Source organism: Enhydra lutris, unplaced genomic scaffold (assembly GCF_002288905.1).
Source record: "Enhydra lutris kenyoni isolate GAN:26980312 unplaced genomic scaffold, ASM228890v2 scaffoldscaffold14, whole genome shotgun sequence".
In the NCBI taxonomy this organism is placed as follows: domain Eukaryota; kingdom Metazoa; phylum Chordata; class Mammalia; order Carnivora; family Mustelidae; genus Enhydra; species Enhydra lutris.
The window spans coordinates 23,105,598-23,123,631 of record NW_019154098.1 but is presented as its reverse complement, the minus strand read 5'-3'; the positions used below and the strand labels follow the sequence as shown (position 1 = coordinate 23,123,631).

The following is an 18,034-nucleotide window of genomic DNA, read 5'->3' as shown; positions in this document are numbered from 1 at the left end:
ATAGTGAAGCACACTCTGAAGAAAATAAACAGGGAGGTAACCTTAACTGGCACGACCCAAGAAAGGTCCCTCTCTGAGATGACACCTGAGCAGATGAGTGAAGATCAAGCAGTCAGCTTGGGCGAAGAGAATACCTGCCAGCTATGGATTTCCAATTAAAATGCTAATATTTACTTTTCATGAAGTACACAAGTCATACATGAGCAGAACAAAAAGACCTAGAGATGTATGAACACTAGGATGGGAGGAGCACTGGACTTTCACGCTTTTACCAAAATCGCTGGCATATAAATAATAAATCCAATCTATTCACAGAAATAGTTATGTCTTAAGATACCATAACATTAATTGAAGGTGAGCAATTTCATATAATTTTTGTTGGTGACTTATGAAATACAATATATCAACAAAATCCTTTCAGGAAATAGTACAATGACTTTTAATCAGAAATATTTTTAATACCAGTGTCAGAGCCAATCTTTACTTGGTAAAATAAGGGCTATGAAGATACCAGACAAAATTCCTCTATTAAAACAACTCTAATAAGGTTCAGGGCTAAAAAGTAAACTATTTAAGAAATATATCTGGAATTTTGAGGCCAGCCTTGAAAAATGCCAACTTGAAGTACCTGAATCCCCTCTACTCCGACAGACATACAGAAATGCTGAATACACTGCATTTCTAAAAAGTTTAAATAACTGATCAAGACAAGGAAACCAGGGGCGCCTGCGTGGCTCAGTGGGTTAAAGCCTCTGCCTTCGGCTCAGGTCATGATCCCAGGGTCCTGGAATTGAGCCCCACATAGGGCTCTCTGCTCAGCAGGGAGCCTGCTTCCCTTCCTCTCCCTCTGCCTGCCTCTCTGCCTACTTGTGATCTCTGTCAAATAAATAAATAAAAATTAAAAAAAAAAAAAAAAGACAAGGAAACCAACAACCAGAGTATTAACCTTGAGAGTTAACACGGCAGTACCCAAAAGTACAACAGACCTAGATATAATACCCAAGAGCTAAGAGCTGGACTGCAATCCATTCTCCGCCCTGAATCAAAAGATGGTGTCCTGAACTTCTGAGTCAGGAAAGGGGAAACTGACACCTTTCCAAAAACTTAGAACTCGTGAAAAGTGTTGGTGGAAAGGTAGAGAACAGTAAATGCAGCATCTTTTAGTTAAATACAAACTTACTACATGACCCAAGTTCCTATTCCTAGGAATTCAGCAGGAGAAATGAAAACATACCCACACAAATATATGTCCACAATTGCTCATAACAGCATTATTCATAGCAGCTAAAAACTGAAAGCAACCCAAAGGCCACCAAACATAGATAAACAAATTGTGGTATGTCCATTCTATCTACTATTTACTACTCAGCAATAAAAAGGAATGAAATACCAGTACAACAGAGGGGAATTTCAAAAACGTTAATACTAACAAAAAGAAATCAAACAAAATGCTATATGCTATATGATTTCACTCATATGGACTTTTAGAAAAGGCAAAACAAAACTCCTAAGTCTCTGCCTGGGGCCAAGGTAAGGGGGATGATTCTGACTGCAGATCGGCACACTCTACAAGGTGAAGCGACTATTTAACACTTTGATGTGGTGGCAACTGTACAGTTGTTTACAACTACAAAAGATCATTATACGATGCATTTAAAATAGGTGGATTTTCTTCTGTATAAATAATACCTTAATTTTAAAAACCTATACGCATTTTTTGGGGCGCCTGGGTGGCTCAGTGGGTTAAAGCCTCTGCCTTTAGCTCGGGTCATGATCCCAGGGTCCTGGGATCGAGCCCGGCATCGGGCTCTCTGCTCCGCAGGGAGCCTGCTTCCTCCTCCCTCTCTCTCTGCCTGCCTCTCTGCCTACTTGTGATCTCTGTCTGTCAAATAAATAAATAAAATCTTTAAAAAAAAAAAAAAAACCTATACGCATTTTTGAAAAGCAGCAGAAACAATTCATATATATAAACCCACAACCAATTTTTCTCAATTCAGAGTTCAAAGATCTCCTAAAATGCTTATAAGGAACTAGGTAAAAACCCACTGCTATATCCCTGCATTATGTATAATATACGTTTTATATAACTATATATAAACTCAAATTTATAATAACTCACATTTATAATAAGACTAGGCAATCAAGAATAAATTAAACTGCATTGTTTTAGGAGCCATAAGAGTATAACATTTAGAATTTTGCCATTATTTTAAAATATTCTGGAATTTAATGGGATTAACTAGGTATTTTACTGATAATTTCTATATAATTAAAGGCATTTTCCTGGAAGAAAGGTCTGTGGCATTTGTCAGAGTCCCAAAGAGCCACAACACACAAAGGGTTACAGTTTTAAAACTTAATAGTAATAAAAATTTATTACATACATGCAGTTATGATTTTATGTTTACACGAACAAGAATGGTATAGAAGGACATATCTTTTATGAATCTTTGTTATTATTTAGTTATAATAAGGATGTATTTGTTTTCAATTCAAAAAATATCAAACGTTAAGAAAAAGTCAAAAGATTTCAAAATCCAGCAATTACAACAATTTACCACATCAAGTTTCGCCAAAAAAACCCCACATATTTCTTTTTGACAACATCAGTGAGTTGACAAAATAATGGGGACATATCTTGACTTTAGCATGTTCTTTTAGGTATGTTAAAAAGGGGAGGGTGAATAAGTGGCTTTGAAAGGAGGAGAAAATGAAAAAATACAACTATAAGCCGGAGCACCTGCTGACTTTAAATTCTAATCTCTTGTTGATATGGTTACTCTTCACCTCTACTCACAGACGTCACTGCATTCACACACACAAATGACTGGACAATATTCGTATGCGCACACCGCCAAGGTCAACGAGGTAACTTCTGGATATACAGACTAGTTTTCAACAAGCAGAGAGATCTGTTTAAGAGGAGCCTAACATAAGCCAATTATAAATCAGCAAAAACATCAATTCAAACTTTGAGCAAACGAACAGCAATAAATCTTCACCAAGAAAAGCAGCAGGTTTCCTACTGTCCCTGTAGTAGACATAAAAAGGATCTGTTGAAAGAAAGCCCAGTTAAAATTAGGGACATAAGTAGTTTTAAACTGTTAGAAATACACCATCATTTTTAACCTTTCTATATAAAGCCAAATTTGCAGGGAATGTTCAGAGGTTGCAACCAGTACTGTGCGCCTAGAGTAAGAAAACACTATCTACTTGTTCATCTTTTTTAAACAGCTCATAGATAAAAAGAAATATTGTATTTAAATGTTTTACCACTAAAGCCAATAATAAATAGGTAAATCTAGTGGTACTTAATAATCACAGTACTATTTTATATATGGTTCTATTAAATATTATTAGACTCTGTTTACAGGAAGACACCATTAGCTAAAACAGGTATGCAAATAGTTTGTAACAGGGCTTCTCAGACTATCCGCAGTGAAGAACTCATTTTCTTCCAGTCCCTCACAGACCAGTATTACAGTAAAAAAATAACTTACAAGAAAAGTGAGAGAAAATACAAGCCCAGGGATCACGCTCTTGGCTATCACAGCAATATCATACTGCTATAAAAGTGTCTAAACACTCAGTCACAATCCTGTGCTTATCTCATACAGACAGTGAACAGTTCACAAACCTTACCCATACTTAGGTAGCACTGGTTTACAGAAGCTGTAACATTAAGCAGGTAGACCATTCCTTCTTAAGTCCAAAAGTTGAACATTCAGACTTTATAATCAAACACTTCTTAATTTACATTACTGATATGAATTCTTTCAAAAAATGACAATATTTCAATAGATGTGAATTCCAAACTGTGTGGCTACAGTTCCTCTACCACCCTATGCTGCTTCTACAGGAGAGGACAGGCATACTCCACAGATGGGGTCAAACTCCTATTCTCTTAGCTCTGATTCCAATCTGAACATTCTATTTTTAAGAGAGGTAAAAAACTTATTTCAGCAACAGGACCCCACTTTTTTTTTTTTTTTTTAAGATTTTACTTATTTATTTAACAGACGGAGATCACAAGTAGGCAGAGAGGCAGGCAGAGAGAGAGAGGAGGAAGCAGGCTCCCTGCCAAGGAGAGAGCCTGATGTGGGGCTCGATCCCAGGACCCTGGGCTCATGACCTGAGCCGAAGGCAGAGGCTTTAACCCACTGAGCCACCCAGGCGCCCCAACAGGACCCCACGTTAAATCACAAGCTCTGTAAGACAGAGGTAAGAAAGTGAATTATTTATCCAGTGAGTGAGCCCAGCTGAAGCACCAACAATCAAATGCTGATTTGCTGTCTTCCATTTAGTAACTCTAGAACTAACCTTTATTTCTTTGTGAAAAAAATAATGTTCAAGTGAGAAAGAAAGCTTTAGTATAAAAGCTTAAAAATTAATTCTGACTGTACACACAAATGTGAACCACTGGTCTGTACAAACAGGAAAATCGTATGGCATAGTTGAGAGGCTGGAGCACTGGAATCCAAAATAAAGTTTGCCAGTTCTATGGCCTTACATAAGGTGTCTTAACAACCCTAGCCTCACCTATCTCCTTGGAGATTAATTCAGTCAGTGCCTATCTCACAACACTGTCACAAGGATTAAAAAATAATCCACCCAAAGTATCTAGAATACAGTGCCTAGTAAATTCTCAGTAACACATTAGGCTATTATAATAAACATTTCACCTAATCCATTGGCTCATCCATCCACTTATCCAACAAGTATTTAGTGAGTGACTAGAATATGCCACGTATCTTCATGGCATTGACACTTGCCTTCCAAGAATGTTCAATTTATTCCTCGGAGATTTTTTTTCAGTCTAGGATGTAAGTATAACTCAGGAAAAGTCAACCACCTGACACCAAACTTCCAGTCTTGTTAAGACTTATCAGTCATGTTCTCTAGAGCTATCTCTTATGACAACCAATACCACAGGATTTCAAAACAAGATTTTTAAAATCTGCATCAAAAAGTCAAAGTTGAGAGTAAATGGTCTTTATTCAAAACAGTGGTGTATACGTGTGTTTATGTATGCAGGTTCTCTTAAAAACATCATTATCCTGCTAAAAATAAAGACTAGATCCACTTCAACAGTGTCTTAAAAGTCTGCTGGCCATTTGGAGAAAAGGTCAGGCAGGATGCATGACTCCTAGGCTGGCTTCATTCCAGTTTTGTAGATTCTGGGAGGTAAGGTCCACAGCCTGAATTTCTCACATCAATCACTGTCAGAGAACAGCTATTACCATAGAAGAATTTTAGTCTCAAAGAAACTGTAATGCCACAGAATCTCCCCTTAGCATATTCTGTAAAGTCAATAACTAGACTTTCATTTAATTCTGGCTTCTTTCACTGACTGATCTGTGAACTTGGCAGTTTTCTTATTTGGTTAAGCCTAGATGATTTTTTTCTAACACTGAACAAAGAAGGTAGTTACTGCCAAAATGTAAATTCAAAAAGCAGAAAGCAGCATTAGTCTTAAATTTAACACATTTTATGGCTCAAGTGGGATAGGGGTTCCATTTCATAACTGGCTGAGTCAAATAATAAATAGGATTTAAATCACTGCTGTTCAGTTTTGATGTGAAAGAAATTTAAGTAACTTCAATAGCAAAAAAGAAAAAGAAAAAAAAAGATATTTTGTTCCTGACACATATGGGATTAGTTGCAATGCTCCAAAACAATCAATATCACCTCTATCATATTTCAGTTGAAAGAGCATACTTTATTATTATTCTCTTGGATCTAATGCTCATCAATGGTCCAAAATTTTAAAGTTAAATCAACCAATAATTGTTGGGAAATGGAGGAAAAGGGCAAAGTCTCAAGAAATTCAAGAAATTCTCCTCATAAAAATTCGTCACGAGATAGTTCAACAATGGTTCAATGATGTAATCAAATATACAAATGTATAATCAGAATTAAATGTTAAGTGATGAGGATGTTTTATTCTTAACATTAAGTTTTTACTTTACCAACTCAATACACATAACCGGATCTGAAAATCTTCCCACATACAGCTGGAAAGTAATTTTTCCAAAGTAAAATGAGTGATAAAAAAAACTCTGCTGAGACAAAATTAATTTCCTCTCTCATACAAAACAAACCAAAAAATTTCAAAACTGTTATGAGCTATCTACTCCTAACATGTTTAAAGTCTATTATATTGAGAAGCATGGACTACTGCTTAATTAGAAAGCCTTTAGGTGATTTGGGGGCACTTCAATTACAGTCTGTTTCTGCTTCCTTCACAGGAGACAGTGCTTGCTAAAACAAGTCCAGAAGGAAACATTAAAAAGAGTAACTGTGACTGCCTCTGGAAAGAGGGTGGTTAAAGACAGGGATGAAAAGTGAGAGCTTTTCACTACATACTCTTTTTTGCTTTTTGATTTATGTTCCTTGGGTACCCAAATAGCTGTTTAATTAAATAGGGTTATTATATTAAAAAGACTTCAGTTTTTAAAAAGCACACCACAGTAATACCAGAGGAAGGTGATTATTCACTTTCTTTCTCAAGAGGTCTCTCAAAATCGAACTGAAGATTATACATTTCTGCACAAAATGTAAAACAGGGGTTTTCTTCTATTCAAAGGAAAATATTTTGGTTTTAATTGTTTTAAAGGCTATCCTTAAACCAAACTTGAAAACAGTTACCTACAAGCCTTCATTTGGAGGCTAAAAACAGTCAGGTTATCAATTTTGATTTGATTTGGTATAAGGGGGATTTTCCAAAGGGTTTCTGCATTCTAGGACTACAGCTGTCCTTTAAAATAACTATTTACTCAGCAGCACTGTGTGTGATGGCCAAATACAAAACAGAATCTGTAAGACCAGCCACATGAGACTTCTGCAGTAATTCAGAAAGGAGAGTGAGAAATGAAGAGTGCACACAACACAATTATAGACTCACAAAATATGTAAGTGATCCTAGGAGAATCCAAGGGAAACCCTACAGAACAATCAAAGATGATACCAGAAGCCTGGGTGACTTGGGCAGATACGGTATCACTAACAAAGGACAAGAAATATTGTACTGACTTGAATCATCGCAACAAGTATGTTAGCATGCTAACAGACACCATTAATTTTAAAAATAAAGACTAAGATTTTTAAAGATCATTACTGTTTTGGCAATGGTGCCAAGAAGCAGCGCTCTAACATTCTGCACCTGGGAAAATCAACTATTATAAACCACTCCGGGGAGCAATTTGGCAACATGCTTAAAAGCATGCATAACCTTTAGGCCATTAACTTCAACTATATTTATTAAGCTATATTTATTATATGTAACATATATATTATATATTATATATAATAATATATATATTATTATTATTAAAGTATATTTATTAAAGCACAGGAAAAACACTAGAAAAGTAAACCCCCAAATTTTAATGGTGTTATCCTACCTATCCTCATGTTATGAGTTTATAAACCAAGTTATTTTCTTTCTGGTTGGTGTGTGTGTGTGTGTGAGAGAGAGAGAGAGAGAGAGAGAGTGAGAGAGAGCGTGCGCATCCGTGCTCAATTTCTCCAAACTTCCCTTACAATAAATACATATGGTTTTTGTTTTTAAAAAATTGTATTTTAGCACATTACTATTGTCCCATATGAAACTAGCTGGGGACAGGGATAAAGGTATAGAAGATACTAAGAAAACAATCATTATTATTTTTTTTAAAGTTTTTTTTTTAAGATTTTATTTATTTAACAGAGATTACAAGTAGGCAGAGAGGCAGGCAGAGAGAGAGGAGGAAGCAGGCTCCCTGCTGAGCAGAGAGCCCGATGTGAGGCTCGATCCCAGGACTCTGAGATCATGACCTGAGCCGAAGGCAGATTAAACCCACTGAGCCACCCAGGCACCCCAACATTCATTATTATTATTTATTTATTATTACATATATTTTTTAAAAGATTTATTTATTTGGCAGACAGAGATCACAAGTAGGCAGAAAGGCAGGCAGAGAAAGGAGGAAGTAGGCTCCCTGCTGAGCAGAGAGCCCGATGCGGGGGGACTCGATCACAGGACCTGAGATCATGACCTGAGCCGAAGGCAGAGGCTTAACCCACTGAGCCACCCAGGCACCCCTATTACATATATTATTAATCATCAGGATACAATGAATATTTGTGGTGTTTAAGTACTATTTGGAGTAAAACAAAAGCCTTAAAATATTATGCCAAAATACAGCTGACGAATTCAGACTCAAAGAGTAAAAAAGTTCTATATTTTGACTAAGTTAATACTGAGTTACCACTCTTTTGCTGAATCAATTTTTTCTCCTCTATTTTTGGGCTTGGTGCCAACATTAGCAAAAATACAGGCTACTGCTCTTGCATACGGTAGTGTCCATTTCAGCTCTTTCAGTTTTAACAAAACAAGAACAGTTTGTCACCATATAGATGGAGACGTACATTACACTGTACTTTTTGCTCTTAAATCTAACCTTTACAAGATATAACCATTTTACAGAATGATCTTCTACAAACAGTTTATGGGAAAAAATAAAGTTATTTTCTCTTTAGGTATATTTTCTCATTCTTTGCCAAAGAAAATAATATCCAAGTACCATAATTTCAGTATTTTACAAAAGAAAAATTATGAACTAATCTCCAAGAGAAAAGCAAATGCAACTAAGCTTTCGTGTAAGTGCTGAAATCAGAAGCTTTCATCCAAGGAACTAGGGTAGAGTGGTAAAGTACAAGTGAGAGTATTTGACCACAAAATATGACCTGGCAAAGACCCCAAACAAAGGCTAAAGCTTTGTAGAAGCTTGTTTCCCCAGTATCAAAGCTAGGACTGACCTAAAAATCCAGAAAAATGCTAGGAAGACTTAAGATCCCTGGTGTTGCTCAGCAAAACTCTGGAAATCTCGGATATTAAGCTTAAGATCAGAATTTATAATACACAGGAGCTAGTTGAACCCAAAGGTGACAAGAAAAGAAACCTGTAAATACTGTGCACCCATACCCTTTAATATCAAAATAGGCATGTGAAGAGTACATGTGCCATTTCATCTGGGCCAGATAAGCTACAACTGAAGTTAAAATTTTTCATTATCTTCCATTTACTTGGTAAAGCATTGAGTTTGGAATCCCACTGTCACTATTACAATCAATACCAACTACTAAACCTGTTACTACAATAATTAAACATCAATAAAAATAATGTATATTAAACTTCTACTATTCATTACAGCAGGAAGGGCATGCATTATCCTCATACTAAAGAAGAAACTAAGGCCCAGAGATGCTAACTGACTTATTAAATCATCTCCCCCATGAGAAATACCACATATGCTATGCTCCTTAAGTTATTCCAAGATTGCTACAAGAAACAACATTAATACAGTTCGTCATCACTGATGTATATGCCATAAACACAGGAAGCACAATCAGAAAGCTTTCTCAAAAAGGCAACAGATTTCAACAAGACCTCTGACCTTAAGGAAAAGGAACAAAGTCCAGGATGTCTCCAGGGTTATATGAATCTTAAAAGCATCCTGAGAAGTGAGACAGACAGATTTGCCTACCCTAAGGCAAGTAAACTGACTTACTTAAGAATACCTACCAGTACTCCTCAATTCTCTTTAGCTTACCTCTTATTTTCTTCAATGTTGATTCCCCAATATCTTGTATCTGTGCAACCCAGTGGCTAAAAGTTGTCCTTTTCCAAATGAAAATACTTACTAAATTAATTTCTATTAGCTACAAATCTTCTTCTCAAACATGACAGATTGTTAAATATAAAGATTCTGACATATTTGCTTACTTGCACATTTTAAAGTTTTAAGTCGGTAAGAGACCTAAGTTTTGGAAAATACACTTTCTGATGCTTGAGCAAGAAACACTGCATTAATGCTTTTGTGAACACTACTTCTATTTCCCTTATCCTGACATTCATCAAATCACATAATCTATATGTATATGAGCTTCCCCATTTGTAAAATGGGGGATAACAACGGTTCCCTAATCAGAGTTGTTATATAGCTTGAGTGCTATAATACATATAAAGTATTTTGAATAGTACCTGGCACATAGTAAGAGCTAACATCTACTGAGTCCTTACAATGTATGAAGCAGTTACAGTAATAGAAAGCAAAATGAATCAAAGACAGCAATTTGTGATTTGAGTCCGAACTCTAGAATAAATTTGCTTTATGCCCCTGAAAAGCCACTCAGCTTCTAGGAGTGACTGAATCATACATATAATCCAGCTAATAATCCAGTTCTATCAGCTTCTGGAGTTCCTAGGATATAATAACATATGTCAAATGTTTTTAATCTACTATAAAAAACTACTACTTACAATTGGTAACAACTTGTCAAAACAAAAATATAACTAAGTGGTCAAAATTGAAACTGCATACCCAATTTAATCCTCATTCAGAGTGTACTTAGCCTCGTGTTAAAAATTAGCCTGGTGTTAAAAATAATGCTAACAAGATTGCTTATCTGGTTTACCATCCATAGCAAATGAGAGGCCGGAAATAAAAGGGATAAAAGACATGTAAGTTTAACAACAAAACAGCAGGAAAAAAAGACAGCCAACTAGAAAGACAAATTACTCAAGGTAGCTCAAAGACAGGTGACATTATAGAAATAAACAGATATAAACACCCAAAGAGATTCTCCAGGACTACTGTCCAATATGGGGCAATAAATTATGTTTTTTTTTTAAAGATTTTATTTATTTATTTGACAGGGACAGATCACAAGTAGGCAGAGAGGCAGGCAGAGAGAGAGAGAGAGGGAAGCAGGCTCCCTGCTGAGCAGAGAGCCCGATGTGGGACTTGATTCCAGGACCCTGAGATCATGACCTGAGCCGAAGGCAGCGGCTTAACCCACTAAGCCACCCAGGTGCCCCAATAAATTATGTTCTTAAAGATAATACCACAGCTTCAAAACATGGCTAAATCTGTGTCCAATATTCTCCGACTAAACAGGCAGTAATTTATATAACACACCAGAAAGATTTACAATTAAAATGGCTAAAATGTAAAAATTTTGGTGCTTGAAAGAATTTCAAGTTATCTGACTAAAACACCCACACATGTGAAGCAACTCTCTACTAAAGTCAGAAAGCTGAAAGAGGGAGCCAAGAGCCACATAATATTTTTGTTGTTTAAACAATAAAAGGCCAAACTGTATTCTACCTGAGACTTGGGATTTTAGATGAGGGCTTCCATTCCATAAGCTACTATACAGTCTCTAGAACTTCGTGTACTATCTCACACACACACACACACACACACACACAAAATACACAGTAATATATGTCATAGCGTAGTATAAGCCCGTCACAAATTTGAATTATTCCTTTCAGTTCACGAAGCACTTCCACCAGTATTTTCTCATCAGCTCTGAATAATCACGAGGTAAGGCAGATAACATCTACCCTTAGAGCTGTTGTGAGAATCAGACATAATCTGACCAAACTTTCCTTCAGAGGGTCTTGTAAACAGCAGGTGCTCAATTAACGTTAGATTTTTCTTATATATCAGACACTGATGCTTTAAAAAAAAAAAAAAGGAAAAATTTTGAGTGAATTTATAAAGCTCACTGGTCTCCCAGCCTCACTTCCTGTGTTTCTCACCAACACACCATTTCTACAAAGCATTTACTGACCCAGTTTCCTCATGATTCATTTTCAAGAAAATTTCTTGTACCCAGAATTGCATTAATTCACTCACAGTATCTGAGTGCTTTCTACGTGTCAGTCACTGTTAATATTGCAGTGAACAAACCTGACATTGGTCCTGCTCTCAGGAAGTTGATATTTTAGTGTGAGAAGACAAGCAACAAATAAGTAAGAGAATTTCAACAGTAACAAGGGCCCGACTGGGTGATAAAAGGGTCAATGAGCAGTTGGAAAGTACTTGTGAGGTAACACATGAATCACACGTAAATGACAAAGTATATGGAACTCTGACTTTTTCACTTATTAATAACATACTTTACCTTAAATCAAATAAAGGAGGAATGAGGTAGCTAACAACTGTAAACTATAAGATAACTTTTTACATAAGGGGAAAAACAAAATTTAAAAGGAAATAAATTCGATGGTAATCAGTTTTAAACACTGAACTATGAAAGATACAAGTATTTTACAATTTGGGGCACTTGGGTAGCATAGTGGGTTAAGCATCCAACTCTTGGTTTTGGCTCACGTCGTGGTCTCTGGGTAGAGATCAAGCCTTGTGTCTGGCTCGAGTCTCAGTGCTCCCCCACAGTCTGTCCTTCTTCCTCCCCCTTGGGCCCCTTCCCCACGTTTGCTTGCACACATGCACGCACACTTTCTCTAAAATAAATAAATAAAATCTTGTTAAAAAATTTTACAATTTTGTCTTCAAGTTATCATCTCAGTGAGAAAAGAAAAAAAAACAGTAAACCATTAATGAACAGTCTATGATCACGTGCCAAGATGAGCGATACAAGCTGTCATCATTAGAAGTTCAGACAAAGGAAGAAATCAATGTGGACCAGAACAATACTTCTCAAATATTAATATGCTATAAATCACCTGATACAGGAGATCAAGACAGGGGCCTAAGATTCTGAGATACTGAATTTCTAACAAGGTACCAGATGAGGCTAATTTTACTTGTCATGCTGATCCATGGTAAGATTCAAACTGATTTGGGGGAATGACATGGGTTTTACATGAAAAGTTCAACAGGAAAGATTAGTTTGCTCTTTTCTAGGAACAATGAGATCACCTGAGTGCAATGAAGAGCCACTCCTCCATTCCAAGAGGACAGATACACTGAGCACTGACTCCACACAGGAGTAAAAATCTCATTGGCAAGTCTAATGGAAGAGACAATTAAAAGATTCTGGGGAAATACCATTTCACACAGGAAAAACAAGCCATCTAACTGTCCATTAATGGTCAGATGAGGACTATTATGTCATATTCATACAATAAGGCACTCTATAGTAATGAAAAGGAATGCTACAGTCTACCTACAGTCTAGAATGGACTAATCTCAAAAACAATGTGAGATATGCATTTATGACTCAAGACACAGGAGAACATGTACTATGATTTAATTCATATTTCATTCATACTATTAATATAAACAAGCAAAACAAAATAAATTATTTAGAAATACTCTGTACAGTGAAACTATAAAGAAAACCCAATCCCTGAACTAAAGCTCACAATAGTGATTACAGGGTGCAGATTAGGGTTAGGAGGAAAGGATGAAATAGGGAAAGAGGTTCCAAAGATACAATGTTCTATTTCTCACGCTGAATGGCAGGTAACTCGTTTATTTTGTGATTACTTAAATTATGTATCGTAGATACTATTTTGCATGTGTGATATATTTTGATATTCTGTATAGTTCTTTGTGAATGCTATCAATGATTTTTCTAAAACCTAAATCAGGGAATTATTGGTGATGGAAATTCTAACAACAGTGAGTTGAATAAAGAATGGAAAACCACAATTACAGATAATTCTTTAACCGTTAACTTCAAGAGGAAAAAAAGTGGAAACTAAGAATGGAACACAGAGCTGTTAAGTGAAGAAGAGAACTAAACATCGTAATATGGTAAAGTCCTGACAATGTTCACATGTTAAGCAGAAGGTGATATTAAAGATACAAAAGATTTAGTGAAGCAGAACCAAAGGTAGGAAAGGAAAGGTTCGATACAAGAAGAAAAACAGGTCTTGGCCACTAACAAGATGCCAGGAACAAATGTGATTAAACATCACACTAACCAAATAGTCCTGTGTTGCTGGAACGTATACTTCGTATGAGGCTTGGAAATAGCAGGAAATTAAAATCTTGGTAGGCCTTGAATTCATTGCAACATCACTGTAAACATTTCAGGAAGGAAGTTAACAAGATCTAAACTTTCACAGTAAGTGAAATGTTTTAATTGAAGAATGAATAATAGACTGAACAGGGCTAAGAGAACAAATCAAGATACCATTAGAACAATCTATAAAAGATATCAGGACATGAACTAGGAGCAGTACAAAAATGAGGGGCACCTGGGTGGATCAGTCATTAAGGGTCCAACTCTTGATTTCTGCTCAAGTCATTATCTCGGGGTCATGGGATCAAGCCCCATGGCTGGCTTACACTCACTGGGGAGTCTCCTTCTCTCCCTCTCCTCCCGCCCTCCCCCACACCTGCTCACATCCCCCCAAAATAAATAAATAAATAAATCTTTAAAAAAAATAAAACAAAGTGTTTTATTCATTCATTTATTGTATATTTATTCTACATATTCTATATTTCTTCTATATATCAGTTAAAAGGTTCTGCATTGAAAACATAACACGTGAAAAAGCACAGTCCCTTGCCTGCCATCAGTAGCTTACATTCTGGTTTGGAGTCAAACAAGAAAACAAATAAGACAGTTACAGTCAGTGGAAAATGCTATGAAACAGAGTGGTATGATGGAGGATGATGGGGAGGGAGCTACATTAAACAGGGCTGGTAGGCAAAGCCTTTCTTAACATGGAGCATTTAAGCCAAGGACCTAAAGAATCAAAAGAAGCCACCAAGTAGGAAGAATACTTGAGTATTTCAAAAAGAGGAAACAACTAAAATACCTGTGAATGAAACCTAGAATGAAGTAGGAGGTGAGTCTGGAGAAAGAGGCAAGAGTCCCAGGACCTTAAGAAGATGGTAAGAAATCTGTATTTTATTCCAAGTGGATATGGTTGATCGCACACAGGTAGATGAGAAGCAGATGAATCTGACATATTTTGGAGGTGGAACCAACAGGATTTACTGAGGGGGGAAATGTAGGTTACTGCCTAGGTTTTCTAACTTGTTCAAATGGTTAGATGGTAGCTCCATTTACTAAGACAGGAGAGCCTAAGGTAAGACCAAGGAGGGGGAGAGAGGAAGAAAGGGGAGATGGCAATAATCTTATTTTGGTCAAGTTAAATTTGAGATGCCTATAAGATACCCAAAGAGCGATGTCAGGAAGGCAGGGGTATTTAAGAGTGGCATGTGAAAACCAAGTATGGCAAGAAATAAAAATCTAAAGGTTATCAGAATATAAATAACATTTAAAGCCATAAGAAAGGAACTTGAGGATCTACTACTGTAACTTCTTGTAACACCAATAATAACACTGAAGCAATTAAGATTAAATGGTAACTTACTATGTCTCAAACACTGTTCTAGTTATTGACACATATGCAGCCAATTTCAATCCTCAAAACAACTAAAATAAGTATAAAGAGATTAACTTAACTAATGTCATTCAGCTAATTTTAGAAATAGGACTCAAACCCAAGCAGCCTGGCTCCAGGAGTGTGCTTTTACCTACTTTTGTTATACCATGTAAAGCAGAGACCTGATAGAAGGATGCCTAAAGCCCAATCTCGAGGCACTCCAACATTCACAGAGAGGGAAAGGAGAAGCCCATATAAGAGATGTTTATTCCCGCTACGTAGTTTCAGATAAACGCTGAACCAGCAGGCTCCGAAGTGGCTACAAAGTAAATCTCCACTTGGGAAGTTACGGATGTCAGGTCCCAGCTGAGAAGCAATGAAGTTTACCCACCTTCCAAAAGCCCTAGGTTCGCAGATCCTTCTCGACATCTCCTTCACCTATTTGTCCTCCTAAAGAGTCTTTCTCCAAATCCAGACATCTCAAGACAAGACCCCAGGAATCTGTCACACACCCCTAGCCTCTGTTCCCTGTCTCAGCCCTCAACTCCCCCAACAGGTGGCAGAGAAAGCTTCTGCGCCTCCCAGCAAAAAGTGAAGATGAAAGAGAAAGATTTTAGGAAAAAACCTTGTCCCAGTCTCACCCGGCCCAGGGGGAGGCTGCCAAGCAGCGCGTCTGGCGGGACTGAACTAAGGACTGAGCTCCCCACGTGGGCCTGGGGAAACGGAACCCCACTCACCAAGCCATCTATCTGCACTTGCTTCACAGCCGAATCTCCGGACCCGCCTTTGCCTTTGCCTTTCCCCGCCGGGCCGGTGGTGGAGCTGGAAGAAGTGGCAGCAGAGCCGGTGCCTTCCTTGCGGGACGCCATCTTTTCAGCCAGACAGGAAAAAAGAGAAACGTGAGTGACCGGAAGCGGAAGTACGGGCTTTACGTGACGTCACGCACAGTCGAAGGGGCGGAGCTGGGAGGAAAAGCCGGAGTGGAGCTCCGCCCCGCATCTCCTTTCCAGCCTCGCCTTCTTTGCGGAGGTAATTCTTTGCGCATGTGCATTTTGCCTTTGCGGCTTCTTTCTCACCAAAAGGTTTGAGACAAAATTAGACTTTTTAGAATATTTTCAACCATATGTTTAGTCGGTCGCCATTAGTCAGTTGACCATAGCAACATTATAGCTCTTGTTTATTGTAGCTTCTCACCTAAAAACAAGTTCACTTTTTTTTTTTGATCAATCCCCATTCCCAATCTTATAAACTATGAAGAGCTGTACAACTCCCACCACACATATTTGGAAACTGAGACGTGATTTGTCCAACGTTATCCTGTTAATTAGCGGTGAGCTGGTATTGCAGTTTGTTTTAGGTAATTTTAGGTAGCAGTCTCTAACCACTTAGATTATACAGAAATTAATTAGAATATAGGAACTTTAATCAGAATAACGAAAATTAATAGTCCTTTGCTGCTATTGGTTTCATGCAGGATTTACATGAGGAAAGTACTAAAGAAGCTATTTTATGTACCGTGTCCAAGGATAATGCAGAGCATACTCTTTAAAAATTACGCTGATTGGGGCGCCTGAATGGCTCAATGGGTTGAGGCCTCTGCCTTCAGCTCAGGTCATGATCTCAGGGTCCTGGGATCTAGGACCCCATCGGGCTCTCTGTTCGGTGGTGAGCCTGCTTCTTCCTGTCTCCCTCTCTGCCTGCCTCTCTGCCTACTTGTGACCTCTGTCTGTCAGATAAATAAATAAAATCTAAAAAAAAATAAAAATAAAATTACGCTGACTTACAGTTCTCTGAAATACAGAACCGAAGTCTTTAAAACAATACGTGACAGCTTTAGCAAATCACTTTAGATAAGGAGTTTAAGACATTCTTTCCATGTTTCCAAATTTTGCCAATTGCTTATTTATGAAATATTTAATCATTCAATAGATGTCTATGCAGAACTGATAATTCCCAAATTTATTTTTCCCTAGACCTCTCCACTGAAGTCCACACCAGCATGTCCATCTGCCTATGCAACTTCTCTACATAAATGTTCAATATGCACCACCTTTTTAACCTTTCCAAAACTGAGCTCCAAATACCACCTCCCCCCACATAGTCTTCCTCATCTCATTTGGTGAGAGCTCGATTATTCCAGTTGATTAGACCAAAAACCTTGGAGTTATCTTTGACTTCTCTTTCCCTCACACCCTTACAGGAAACCCTAGCTCCGATGTACAGGAAAGGGAATTCTAGGAATTATGATTCCAGCTTAGAGAAAGTTGACATAGTACAAATCCACCCCAACTGTAGGACTATAGGCTTTCTAAAAATCATTTCGAATATAATGACATAGGCACATTGAAAGTAAAATGATGGGAAAAGTATATCACGTAAATGTTAAGCAAAAGAATGCAAGAGTGGATATATTAACACCAGATAAAGGAGAATTTGGAGCAAAGGAAATCACCAGAGACAGAGGAAGAAATTATATAATGATAAAATGGCCAATCACCAAAAACACATAGTAATTCTAAATGTGTATGTCCTAGTAATAAAGCTGAGTTTCTGTAAAGAAAGAACTCCTAGAACTCGAAGAATAAATAGACAAACACATAGTCATAGTTAGAGATGTCAACTCCCCTTTCTCAACAATTGACAGAATAACTAGAGAGAAAATCAGCTAGGGTTTAAAGGAACTCAGCAATACCATCAACAGGATCTAATCAACAATATAGAACATTCTACCCAACAACAGAATGCACATTCATTTTGTTATTTTCAAATGTCCATGGGATATATAAACCATATCCTGAGCCATAAACAAAACTCAATGAATTTAAAAGAACTGAAATCGCACAGAATACGTTCTCCAACCACAATCGGTTCAAACTACAAGTCAAAACATAAAGG

At 37.2% G+C, this 18,034-nt stretch overlaps 1 protein-coding gene across 1 annotated transcript in view; it reads right to left on the bottom strand.

Moving 5' to 3' along the window:
• The window catches only part of LOC111146644 (eukaryotic translation initiation factor 3 subunit H), a 103,297-nt gene extending 87,144 nt beyond the window's left edge, over positions 1-16,153 (bottom strand). The window contains exon 1 of the mRNA XM_022502279.1: positions 15,877-16,153. Within this exon, the coding sequence (XP_022357987.1) occupies positions 15,877-16,008 (132 nt within the window). The 5' untranslated portion in view covers positions 16,009-16,153. The remainder of the gene's footprint in view (positions 1-15,876) is intronic.
• Between the last annotated feature and the right edge of the window lie 1,881 nt (positions 16,154-18,034).